Source organism: Strix uralensis, chromosome 4 (genome assembly GCF_047716275.1).
Source record: "Strix uralensis isolate ZFMK-TIS-50842 chromosome 4, bStrUra1, whole genome shotgun sequence".
Classification (NCBI taxonomy): Eukaryota; Metazoa; Chordata; class Aves; order Strigiformes; family Strigidae; genus Strix; species Strix uralensis.
In genome coordinates, this window is record NC_133975.1 from 29,934,627 (window position 1) to 29,947,461 (window position 12,835).

General features: G+C 34.9%; 1 protein-coding gene across 14 annotated transcripts in view; it reads right to left on the minus strand.

The window, feature by feature from the left end:
* Positions 1 to 12,835, minus strand: part of FRYL (FRY like transcription coactivator) — a 177,509-nt gene that overhangs the window by 65,087 nt on the left and 99,587 nt on the right. For 13 of the 14 annotated variants that reach the window (XM_074866146.1, XM_074866149.1, XM_074866144.1 and 10 more), the window contains 12 exons: positions 9,778 to 9,881; positions 9,052 to 9,160; positions 8,009 to 8,095; positions 7,170 to 7,341; positions 6,328 to 6,460; positions 5,977 to 6,084; positions 4,426 to 4,663; positions 3,614 to 3,799; positions 3,430 to 3,516; positions 2,356 to 2,624; positions 1,697 to 1,892; positions 590 to 714 (listed from right to left, as the gene is read on the minus strand). In XM_074866146.1, the coding sequence (XP_074722247.1) occupies positions 590 to 714; positions 1,697 to 1,892; positions 2,356 to 2,624; positions 3,430 to 3,516; positions 3,614 to 3,799; positions 4,426 to 4,663; positions 5,977 to 6,084; positions 6,328 to 6,460; positions 7,170 to 7,341; positions 8,009 to 8,095; positions 9,052 to 9,160; positions 9,778 to 9,881 (1,814 nt within the window). The remainder of the gene's footprint in view (positions 1 to 589; positions 715 to 1,696; positions 1,893 to 2,355; positions 2,625 to 3,429; positions 3,517 to 3,613; positions 3,800 to 4,425; positions 4,664 to 5,976; positions 6,085 to 6,327; positions 6,461 to 7,169; positions 7,342 to 8,008; positions 8,096 to 9,051; positions 9,161 to 9,777; positions 9,882 to 12,835) is intronic. The other variant, XM_074866139.1, reaches the window with a different exon arrangement.

The following is a 12,835-nucleotide window of genomic DNA, read 5'->3' on the forward strand; positions in this document are numbered from 1 at the left end:
TCAGTACAACATATGAGAAATGTGTATTAGTTATGAAGTTACACGAACTTTACTCAGAGAAAAAAAGAAAAGAAAAGGGAGGGAGAGGGATGCGCCACAAATTTCAGAAGCTTCAGCACTAGTCACAAAACAGTTGTAACTGGTATTTTATTCCCCTTGATCCAAAAATCTTTTATTAGAATACAGTTATCACAAAACTCCTACGCATAGAGAGCTCAGAAACATGTTTGTTGGCAATAGCAATAAGGAGAGCTTAGTAACTCTTACAAACATGATCATAATTAACATTTCAAATGTTAATAGTCCACACAGTCTGTTCTTTCACACAAGGGCAGCCTTTAATATCAATAAAAGTCAGATGTATATTGTTTCAACTAACTTCTCTTTCTTTATGCAGACATGACCACTATGTAAAATTATTACAACCTCTAACAATCTTTATCACACCACTAAATGCTAAAAAATGGTAATCAGTTTTCACAACTTTTTCAATTCTTAAAAGAAAAAGCAAGCAAACCTTTTTTCCTGAGCTCTGATTCCCCAGCTTTCTAATCATTTAGCATAAAGACAGATAAAACACAACAGTTACCTAAAAGCTCCTGGGTTGGTCCTGCCAAGTCCCAGCACAAGGGATTCTGTAATTTCCATGCTCTCAGAGCGCATCATTGGAACTATGTGCTTAAAGAGGGACGAAGGGGATGGAATGCCAATGATCTAAGAAGAAAACCAGAACAAAACAGAATTAGTTACCAAACAATCAGGTGTTGTGACATTAAAACATCTGCTGTAATTTTCCAGTCTTCTCACATTGATCAGTGACTTAAAATGATAAAAATTAAATTTATGATCTTTGGCATGAAAAAAGACTTTCTCAAATAGTAAAGTAGTATTAAGTACTCTCCATTCCTTGTATAATTGAATTTTCATTGTCAGATGACAATTAATGCCTCAATATGATAAACAGATGCTTTGCATGTTTGGTGTATCTGCCCTCCTTAGGGAGAGAAAGCAGACTTCTGGTGTCCAACTCCTTAGACTCCATTGTAGCTCTCAAAGAGAACAAAGATTTCAGTCTATAGTTTCTCAGATTTAGGGAAAGGATCTTGGTAACAAACACGTGGAATAGGCTGTTTCTGCCAAAATATGCTGCACAGTTCATGAGTTATCTTCACCTCTACTGTACCTTCTACAGCAAGCCAAAAAGGAGAAGAACAAAAAGAAGCAAAGCAGCAGGAAAAAAAAAAAAAAATTCTGCAGGTGATATGAAGCAAGGCAGATAGAAAACTGTCCATGGTTGGGAGAAATACTGCATCATGCCTGAACCGGTCACTGCTTCAGTTACTGAAGTGAGAGGTTATTTGCTCAGAATTGGAGAAACCTACCGACAGCAAAAAAAAAAAAAAACCCACAACCCTTAATGGTAAATAAAACATTTCCTCATTACCACTAGATAAGACTTTGAGATTGGGTTAATGTTTTCATGATGTGATTAGATTTTGCCATAAAAAACAAGCACAAAAGCCTCTAAAGCATGGACTGGGAGAAGCGAACTGAAACACTATACTACAGAAATGTAAAACAAATGTTTTCAGACAAATAACACCAGTTTCAAAGAATCATGACAGTTATAAGCCTCAGGTGTTTCTACTTCCAATAACACGCAGACTTATTTACAGTAAGCATTAGAAGAACCTACTCTTGAATCAATGCTATAACCACTGTCAGGAGTAGACGCCAGCGTCTCAGGAGGGGAACATCTCACAGAGCCTGTGGAGGTGGAGGAGTTTGAAGAAGATGCTGCACTGCAGCAAAGAATCAGGTAGTTTCTCCAGAGCCCAATATAGGAGTCACTACTTGTAGTAGTATTCACTTTCTTTGCATTGATAGGGCTGCTGTTAAAAAAAAAAAACAAACAAAAAACAACAAAACCAAACAACCCTCAGTACAGTAAATAAAGCTTACCAGGTCTCACTTGTTTTTATTATTGAATTTAGTTTTCAATTACGTACATGCCATTGCTTCCAAAATTGTCAACATGGTAAACTCTGAATAAATTGTTCAGAATAGACCTGTACATCAATAATGTATGCTTTTATACTCAAATCTGTTGAACTACAATATGGCCAAAGTTAATTTTTATAGCAGATAACTTTTTTCCCAGATAGAACTGCTTTAATTTTTTGTTATATAAAGCTGAATTCAACCTAGAGAAAATACTAACAGTCCATACGTCACCTCACTGAAACATAATGATATGATGATAAATAATGTCTCCTCACTGAAACATGATGACATGATGATAAATCTGGAAAGAATATTCAATATACACTATTGTTACTTTAGAAATTAACTCACTTGATATCCACTTGTGGAGACAGCAGTTGGAGTCTGGTATAAGCAAACGTCCAAGCATAGCTTACAGCTGTTGGGCAGTGTTTTGGAAGATTTTCCTGTTTCATAAAACTTGAGAGGCTTACAATCCATGGATCTTGGCCTTGAGTCACGTGTGCAAATATCCATATATGTGATGGACTGACCACATCAAACTGGTGGCTGATTGGAGATGAATTCCAGTCAGCCAGAGTTTGTAAATCTATTGAACTGGGACAGTACAGCAAAGTAGTCTGTATGCATGGAAAAAGAGAACAAGACAATATTTAATATCCATGTATATGAAGTAACAACCTCTTCATTGTTAAATATCTAATAAATTATCAGTGTCAAAGCCACATCTGGAATAGAAAAAACACATTGCTTAATTTATGGAGTCTTTACAGAAGTTCCCAATGTGGACAGTTATATAAACATACTGTTTGGGAAGAAACTGGATATTAGGAAATAGTAAATTCTAGAAAAAGGACCTTTCACTCATGATGACTTAATTCTTCCAAAAGATTCTGGATTCTAAAAGCCTTATTACTGAATCCCAACTTGTTTCCTAAACCTAAAATCAGAAGAGCTTTTCCTTGATACTTAAGAGTTAATGCTAAATATATAAATATAGAATTCAGTTGCTATTCATTGACAGTTATTACAGCTTTCATCATGGATAAAGGACACACTGACTGTTAAGACACTGTATGGCTGTAGAAAGAGGTAGTGGTCTTTGCTTCAAAGAAATTGTAATCTACGAGAAGATGAGAAAAAACAGATACAGACATAGCGGTCTGTGTGTACATGGTGATCATAATGACACACAATTGATCAGAAAGCATACAATGGTGGTGTCGGCCTCAAAACATTCCTCAAGTTTTTTGAGGTGTATTTTTTGTTTGTTTGGGTTTGCTGTTTGTTTTTGAAGTGGTAAATTGCTGATAAAGTATAGCATGAACACAGTGACACTATCATTTAAAACAGATACAATTTATTTGGGACAGTTTTGCAGAATTACCTCATCTTACATCCAACTTAACATAAAAATTCTCCTACCTGGTCAGCCCCAGTGAGATGTATGAAACTCTCCAGGATAGTAGCACTTAGTCTGTCCATTACGTCTATAGCCAACTCGTCATCACTCTACAGAAGACAAAATGCAAAGCAGAAAAAGCTTAAAGAAAGTCAAAATAAAAGCAGTTTCATTAAACAGTCATAAGAACGGGTCATCAGCCCTTACCTTAGAAATTTCTAAAAGTGTGAACAAGGCCCTTATTTCTCTGAGAACACTGACAGCTAATCTCCTGGTGGCAGGTCTGGTGCTGCAAAGGATGACCAAAGCAAAGCCTTCCACCACATGAAATACACTGGAATAAAGGGTCCTCTCCAGAGGAAGGGTATGGGCAGCCCCATTGGATACACCGCGCTAAGGAAAAGATTGCAGAAGTCAAGCAAATTAAGAAAAAATAAAACACAACCAAGCTACAGTTCCATTATTAGTGATGGCAGAATTAATCATAAGGTATTTAGATCTTGTTTGGCTACTAGTCAAATTTTGCATTATGAGAATGGCATAATATCACCTACTTTGTTTTTTTAGTATCTCTCTGAATTCAGTCCAAACATGTATCACAAGAAAGTCTTTCTTATTTCACTTTTTCATGAGAATGATGAAGTGAGGGCAAAATTAAAAATAAGTAGTACCCTTACATATCGTAGAAAATTAAATTATTTGAACCCTTTCTGTTTGCCAGTAAAAATGGTGCTTTTTTTTCTAGTTCTACTGTTTAACTACTCCTACTTAATATATTTCCAGTTACACATGATGACTTTTGATGTAAGTAAAAATGTAGCCATGAATTAGTATTTAGGTAATATTTAAAGTGTGGGGGTTTTTTGCAAAAATTCAGATTTAAAATAATAGGTCTAAAAATCTTCAAGCACTGTAAGAAAGTAAGTTTTATTACTTAACAAAACCAATAAAGCCTACTAATAAAATTGTATGTACATTCAAACCATGTTTTAACATCAAAGGACCTTATTTAGAAATACCTGAGAATCTTGGTTTTTATTGTGCATTTGGGCTGCTTGTTTCCACTGATTTATGAGCTGCACTAACATTTTTACTGCATTGTCAAGAAGCGTTGGGTGGACATCAGTCACTTCACGCACAATAAAATATACAAATCCTGAAAGAACATCTTCCCGCCAATCTGGAAAATCAAGCATTAATGCTTGGAGAGTATTGAAAGCCAAGGCACGAAGTTCTTCATCCATATGAATTGTCAGCCTGTTTAGAAAAAATACCAGTATCATCACCCTATATTGGCATACTCTTAACCAGCCCTTAGAAATTAAAGTTTGGTGCTAACTCTTCCTTCTTTACTATACAATGTAGAACATTTCCATGGAGATGCATTTTCTGCACTGCATACATCTGAAACTGGCTACTAGAAGGCACTATTACTATAGCAAAACAATGCAAGACTTCACAAAGCTTAGAATAAAAAAATATTTTTCAAGAGAGATGGTCAAGTCTTTCATATAGGCACATCTTTGCGTGCATCTCAGCAATCACCTTAGAGCTCAGTAGCCAGGCATTCTGTGATGTACAGGTTATTTTCTTCAAATTAAAATTGAAAAGAACAGATTTGCAGCATATTTTGCAGACAAATCAGCTTTACTTTGGATATGAGAAAAAACTTGGAAAAAAAACCCTTTGCATATATACTTAAAAATACGTCTCAGCCCACTATGATAGAAGAAACTTATGCAGTACTGTATTATTACTTAATATTTCATGCCTTTTATGTGATTTTTGACAATGAAAAGGTGTTAGAAAAATTTTATTCTCCCACATCATTACTAACTTTTTAATATACGTAACTCAATACATATGCAAATAAACTCATAATTTCAAAGCTAAAAGCTATCCTGTATTTCTGCACCATGACCATTCTTGTATTAAAAATAAAAATATTAAAAAGAGGAAGGTTTATCAATCTAGCAATACATAAAGACTGTTTGCATATACAACTACATATTCTCACTGAATGCTCAGTTTACCCTTCTGCAAACACCTGGCTATCCAGTTGTTTCAACTACTATCAGTACTGATAAGGCACATTCAAGTTAAATTGACATGGAAGAATATGGGTAGCGTTGGATCAAAAAAATGGAAAAAGAAAGCGTAGAGAACAAGAAAAAAAGTTTCCTGTAAGTGCCTGTCTCACATCTTGCTCATGTCAAACAAGAATGCCTTTATGATAATTTACAGTATTAGCGATAGGAGGGAAAAAGAAAAGGGGGTGGGGGGAGAGAGCATGACAGTAGTAATAAAAAGACAAGACGTATTTAAAAAACAAAGCAACATTCTTTTCAAAAAATTTTCTCTAAAAGGAAGTGCAAGATCTTCACGATAAATTTACCTCCTGCTACTCTGGCCTGTAACACTTGACCAACTGCAGAAGGTAGGCAGGAAGAGGAAAAACAGATTCTGTATGCAGTGGACTCACGCTACCTAACCTAGTGCACTTACAAATTCTTATACACACAGCATTTGAAAAGGAACATCCACTAAGAGCAGAATTTCATTTCCCTTACCTTGCAAGCAATTCAATGAGGTCAGTTCTGCTCATGCCATCTGGAATCAGTCTTGGGATAGCAGCAATACAAGTTCTGAACAAATCTATCTTAGGTTTTCTCTCACCCCTACAAAAACAGTTTACAATCAACAAAACAACAAGAAAATTTACTTCAGTACACTGCAAATGTTTTTCAATTTCATGTCAAAACTAAGGAGCTAACAAAATTTTTTATCATTAATGAAATTAGTGTTCACTTAATAGCCAAGTAAAAAGACAATTGTTGTAATTCATTAATGATGGCATCTGCAACATTACAGCATAAAAATAGTATGATGTGACAGTGAAAATATTTTAATTCATTACATACGTAATCATGTCTTCAGGTTCTTTATTGGACATCTGTACACTAGTCATGCACATGGGCCTTCCAACTTCTTTGTCCAGATGCCTAAGAATGCTATCTAGAGCTTTTCTGACTTGAGGGTAGTATATGGACATACCTGCAAAGCCAAAGAGTTCCCATCACCTCTTTCATTTGTTCTCATTTAACTTTCACATTTTTATTAAAATATTTGCCACTTATTCAACTTAGGACAAATTTCTTCTTGTACAAAAGATGACATGAAATACACATTTTAAATGTCAAAAGAAATGCATGTTAAATGAGTAGTAGGAGGTATTATATGAAAGTAGAATTTCCTTCAGAAAGAATGTAAACAAAGAAACAAGCATTAGTTGCTTTTTCATCTTCTCAGTTCTAAGCATTTTAGTTCTTTAAATTTTACGTGTTAAATCAGCCCTTTAGTGATGGCTACCTCATCCACAGATCAATACAGCACAGGGATCAAAATTGTCTTACTCCACTTCAGCTGTGGGAAGTGGGACATTTGGGACATTCTAGTGACATCAAGGGAATAAAAATTGCCATGCTATTTACCACACTAATTGTACTCAGGCTTCTTTGTTCTAATTCAGCAGTGCAAAACACTTCAAAAAAAAGTCATGAATTCAGTCTTGGACACCAGAAGGTCAATATTGTCTAGAAGACCTCTCTAAAGAATCAAAGCAATTCTGTTAAAACAGACTATCATTAGATTCTCACTAACAAAATAAATACAGAATTAAAGTTACACAAAAGTGCTGCTTGAGAATAATTAAGAACATATATGCACATTTTGGAATGCCAACTTACAAAAGAATACAACATACCTATAACTTTTGCTTCCTCATCTGTCAGTGTTTTATTAAGAAAAATTTTCTTCACACGCAGAGTATTTCCTGAGGGAAGAACAACTCCTGTTGTTGGCATTGGTGGTTCACCATCTTTCTGCTGCAAGCTATCTGCTATGACAAGGAAGACTCTAAGGCCAATATTCATCCTCTTCAACAGTAAAAAAGGGAGGAAAAAGGAAAGAGAAAACAGAAGAAATTATAACATTGAAGTAACACAATGAGGCAAAACATGCATTGCATTTTTCCTCTTTCAAACAGACATCAGTATGGTTCCAGCAGGACAGGCATTATTTAAATGTTACATATTAGGGTAACGAAAATAACAAGAATAAAGTTTAAAGCTTTAGTGCATCCCCACAACTCTGATTCCAGTTAACTGACTTGGCACAGGCTAACATACCAAATATTTCACAGTACAGAGCACTGAAGGACTTAATATGAATCTTGAGAATGACATACTGAAGACAGACATTGCTTAAACATCTCATCTGTTAAACGGGATCTTGAACCGTAAAAGCTAGGTACAACTTCCCTGAAAAAAGTCTTTATGGTTCTACTGTAGCAAAAATTCACACATACTTACTGAAAATGTTGTTGAAATTAGTCTGAACTGTAGTACTGCTGCTAGCTTACTCACCGGAAATGAAACAGCAATTGTGTATGAATACAACTACTACTTTAGTTTTAGCAGAACACCCCTTCAGATAGATATTCATTAACCTGGTTTCACCCTGGCTCAAAAACAGTTAACCACTTTCCCCCCAAAATATCCCGCAGTGCCCTGTTCTCACTACATGCAAACAAGTTTTTTTTACCTCTGGATTAATAGTGAAGGTTTTAGGCGATTTTCCAACACTAAGAAGATCAAATATTATTTCTTTCATTGCAAAATCCAAACGTTCCTATAAAGGAAAATAGATTCATATGATCATCTCTTTTCTGTTAATATGCACAGTTTAATTTCTTGGCTTTGCACAGGTGCTGGGTATCATGTCTTAAAAGTTTAAAAAAATAAAAATTTAGAAAAATGTTCCTTTTTTCCAATTTATTCTTATAACTTAATGTTCTTTTTAAAATATAGTACAATTCAACACAGCTCTTCCCCTGATATGGTTGAATCATTTCTCCTGAAAAAATTCCCAGACAATTCGGCTCAGGTCGAACACATTTCTACAAATGAGCTAAACTGTTTTAGATAACAAAAAATTAGTGATAAAAAGAGGAGCCCTAGGAAACAAATATAAACAGTGAAGGGTTGTGTGTCCTGCCTCATCCCAGTGTGATTAGAAGCAAATAATTTTGGAAGCTGAAGCACAGACAAGCCATCTAAGACCGAAAAACACGTCTCTAATCTATAAGGTTATAGATAAATGAGAATTTAGCTTGTGAGATCATATCCTGCATTTTGATATTATGACAACAGAAGCACATAATGCGATACTAAATACACACTACTGCATGCATTGCATATTTCCTCTGTCTACAGAGGCTAGTCTCCAGGCTAAATATAAGTGGATACTACTGTTTGAATGCTTTGGCCCTATAAAAATGTTATAATGGATATGCTAATTATATTACTGTATTTTAAAATATATATGTACACACCCACAACAGTGCAATATAAATGTAAATATTAATCATCATAATGTTCATACACAACAGTTTTTGAAGTTTAAGTAAAATAATTTTGCCACTAGTAGAAACAGAATGAGTCATTTGTTATATATATTTAGGGAAATTCTACTCAAGATATAAGACCACTGATTAAGCATAAATATTTCAAAAACTAACCTTAAATTTACATTTCTTCCAATAATGTTCATCCTATTCTTTTAGCTCTACATAGATGTATTCTTACCTGAGCAATGAACTGAATAATCTTCACAAATATATTCAGAGGTGTGTCTCGTGGGACCACACTACGTGATCCTTTTGGAAAAAGTGCTGATACAATGCTCATGAGACGGCTACAAGAATTTAGAAACAAAAAGAAATAAAAAAACTTTTTAAAATAGCATAGATGTTACAGTTCAAATCCACAAGAGTGTGTGTGGGGGATACTACTAAATAATACAGAAGCTTATGACAGGTAGGACCAACTACAGAAAGTACAGCCCTCTGCTGTCACAGGCAACAGTATCATGGGTTCATTTATAAAGTGACCAAGATCCTGCTTTAAACTACTTAGTAACAGTCAGGAGGAAGGGCAAAATCCAAATGACACTTCCAAATTCTCATGATGTTGATTTATAAAGAAAACCTTTTAATTTCTATCCCATACTTTGTGATGGCCACTTCATATCCTATTTGTTCTGGTACTGTTAGTGCCTTTCAACGTTAATAAATACCCTGCTTCTTATCTCTTCTGCCCTCTTCTATCCCTGCAAAGACAACTGTAGTCTCTATTCTTTCTCTTCATCAAAGTAATCAAGTTCTTTTGGTTTTCTCTTAAGACGAAGTCTTTGTTCCCCTGTTTACGTGACTAGACCGTCCCTGAGCTGGTTTCAAGATCTCTTCTGAAATCACTAGGAGGAAAAAAAACCCACCAATCAATAGTTTAAAATCCTCTGCATAATGAACTTACCTCTGAGTTACAGTGTTGCTTTCACATTTTATTCTAATAACATAAACCCACAATAACCTATACAAAGATTCCAGTGCAACTCGGGACATTTTGGGATCTTTATTCTGTAAAATAAATGAAAAATACAGTTACTGTTGCCTGTGAGACACTCAGAAAATTCTATTATTACTCTTTTGACTTTTAAGAATACTTTCAATTTTTTAACAATGAAAACTGATGTGTTTAATACTGAATACAAGTTTTAACATGTTTTAATAAAAACAACCCTATATTGCATATTTCCAATACTACCTGAATATTTAACTAGTAATTCCAGACTATTTTACAGATCTTTCACTCTGAGAGCAGAGGAGTAACTAGAAAGCAGATATTCCTCTTGAGATGAACACCAAGAGTATATTGCTTCCAAGAACTTTTCTCAGAAGGCCATTGGTAATGGATACCTACTTTATAGCAAATTAACTTATAGTTTGTCTAAAACATTGGAATAGCTGCTTTGGATCAGGCACAAAGTCTAAGTCCATCATTCAGTTTATGACAGCAGACAGTAGGAGGTGCAGAAGAATGCAAAACAGGGCAGGCACACAAAGATGCTTCTGTGGGTAAGCACTCCAGGCTGCACCCAATGTAGCCATTTCCTGTGGACTGTATTAGTGTTTACTCCCAATGGATTTTTATTGTAAAAATTAAGCTAGCTTTTTCCTGAATTAATATAAAATCTTGTGGCATAATTCAGTTTAAACTATGCACTGTATGAAAAATACATTTTTTTTGGTCTTAAAGATGCTATTAGGAGTCTAGCTTTGCTACTCCTAGCTCTTAAACTGTGTAAAAAACAGTAACTAACATTCTTCATATAACTCCAGCAATCCCTTTTCCAACTCTTGGACTATTATTAATCTTGAGGTCCCCAGCGAGATTCGTGGAATTGCCCATAAGTATGAATTTATGAACAGAATAAACGATTCCCAGTTGTCTTTTTAGGCATTCTCTCAATATATAAAAAAAAACCCCAAACACCAAACCCAAACAAAACCAACAAAAACCAACAAAAGAACCTCCAAAACACACCGTTTTGCCATCTCCAGTCATGTCCCTCTGTTTCAAGACATATCTATATGATGGCTTGAGCCTAACTAATTTCACATTTTGTGGCCTCCACCACAAGCCAATGAGTCAGAATAGCAGAATTACACAAAAGGTGTAAGTGGATCTAAGAAAATACTGTTGGAAAAGAGATAGTCTCATCCTTGGTTCCCTCCTTCTCAATCTCACTCTTCCCTTTGCATTGACTCTAGCAGTAAGAAAGTCCAATTCACACCAGTAAATTGATCCAAATAATTTTATGGCCATATCTGTGCGATAGACTATACACAGGAGAGTAATTTGGATGGTTTTAACACTGGTGGGTCAGGATGACTGGTTTTGGCAGCAGCTTACTTTAAGAAAGGCTAAAAGCCTATCACAAAATCAAAGGCAAAAGTGGTAGTTCACAAATAACACACATTTATCAGAATATTAGAGGGAATAACTTAACTCAGTCTATGTCAGTGATAATGCTGTTCTATCCTCCCTTCACACTCATAAATGTGTTCCTACCATCACCTCTGAATTAGCACACCTGCAACTAGGCAGTGGGTAAATTTCAGAAGGTGATCCAGACAAAATCTAACCAGTAAAAAGTTACATCTGTCCCTGCTTAGTATTCAGACAGATAACTGTCCCACTGTCCAGTTAATTTACCAGCAGTGCTTCTGTGAGGAAGAAGCAAACACTCATAATTGTACAAGAAGGTGAAACTGTGAGAGCTTTGTTTTTAATCAACAGCAAAAAACCATATTATTACTCATCATATTTAATCTACAGGCCAACAGTTCTTGATGTTCAAAGTAGGCTGGTGAATTCATTGGTGCAGGCATTATCAAAGTCTACCTGAAATGGGACATCTAGAACTGAGTAATGTTTCAATTTTCTTATTTCTGATATTCCAAAGGGGAGCTTAATTTACAGGTCCAGAAGAAAACCAAAGATTTACTACTGGCTTTCAATCATATAATCAAATAATGGCATAGCTAGCAGACATTTTATAATGTGTTAACAACATTTCATCTGTTAGGAGGTTTATCATCCAATACAGCTACTTCTGATTAGTTATGACAAAGTTTGGTTTTTTGTTTAAAAAAAAAAAAGTATAAGGAGGCATTCACCTTTTAAAAAGGGTTACAAAATAAAATAAATACAGTAATTCTAATTTCTTAATCATTGAAAATTTTCATTATCTCTTCCTATGACTAGGAACTAAACAAATATGCTAGAATAAAATGGCTTTTTGTGTCTATTTTATGGCACACTTCTTGTATGCTTGGTGTTAATATGTCAGTACCTCCTTTTCTCTTTGAGATTACTGCAACTAGAATACAGTATATACGGCTATGTAATTCACCAACCTGGCTGAATTTCAGTCTTTTTAGCTGATGCCTGTCAGCTTTTAAAGCATTCTATCTGTTATTTTTTCCAGACATAGTTTTGTTTAAAATCCTAAAACTTTCAACATAAATTGTATCAGCAGACTATGGAATAAGCTGCCAAGAACTGTATCTGTGTTACAAACCCAAAAAAGTAAGAGCAAATCTACAGTGGTCTTACATGACACATTGAAATGAGTCAATGAAACATATCTCAATGAAGGCAAGAAACAAAATAGCATTTTTTCCATGTTAGTCAAATGTAGTCACTTACTGAAGAAAGTACTTTTTAATACTGACGTTAAACTTTTCTTCTGTTCTGAACTAAAACAATTTCTACTTTTTAAAACCTGCAAAACCAACAGTGTAAAAGTCTTTCAAGTTAGTGCACTGCAAGTTGTTACAGTAAATCAGTTTCACATTTTTTTACTGTGAAAATGTTTTCAAGTTTGCTCGCATGCAAGACACTTCTTGAAATGAATTAACAGAAAAAAAACATACAACTGAATAGGTAGTTTACTTCCAGTGGAAACATGCAACCGCTGTTCAGGGAAAACAGCTGTGATCTTGATACTCAATCTCACAAAGCCACA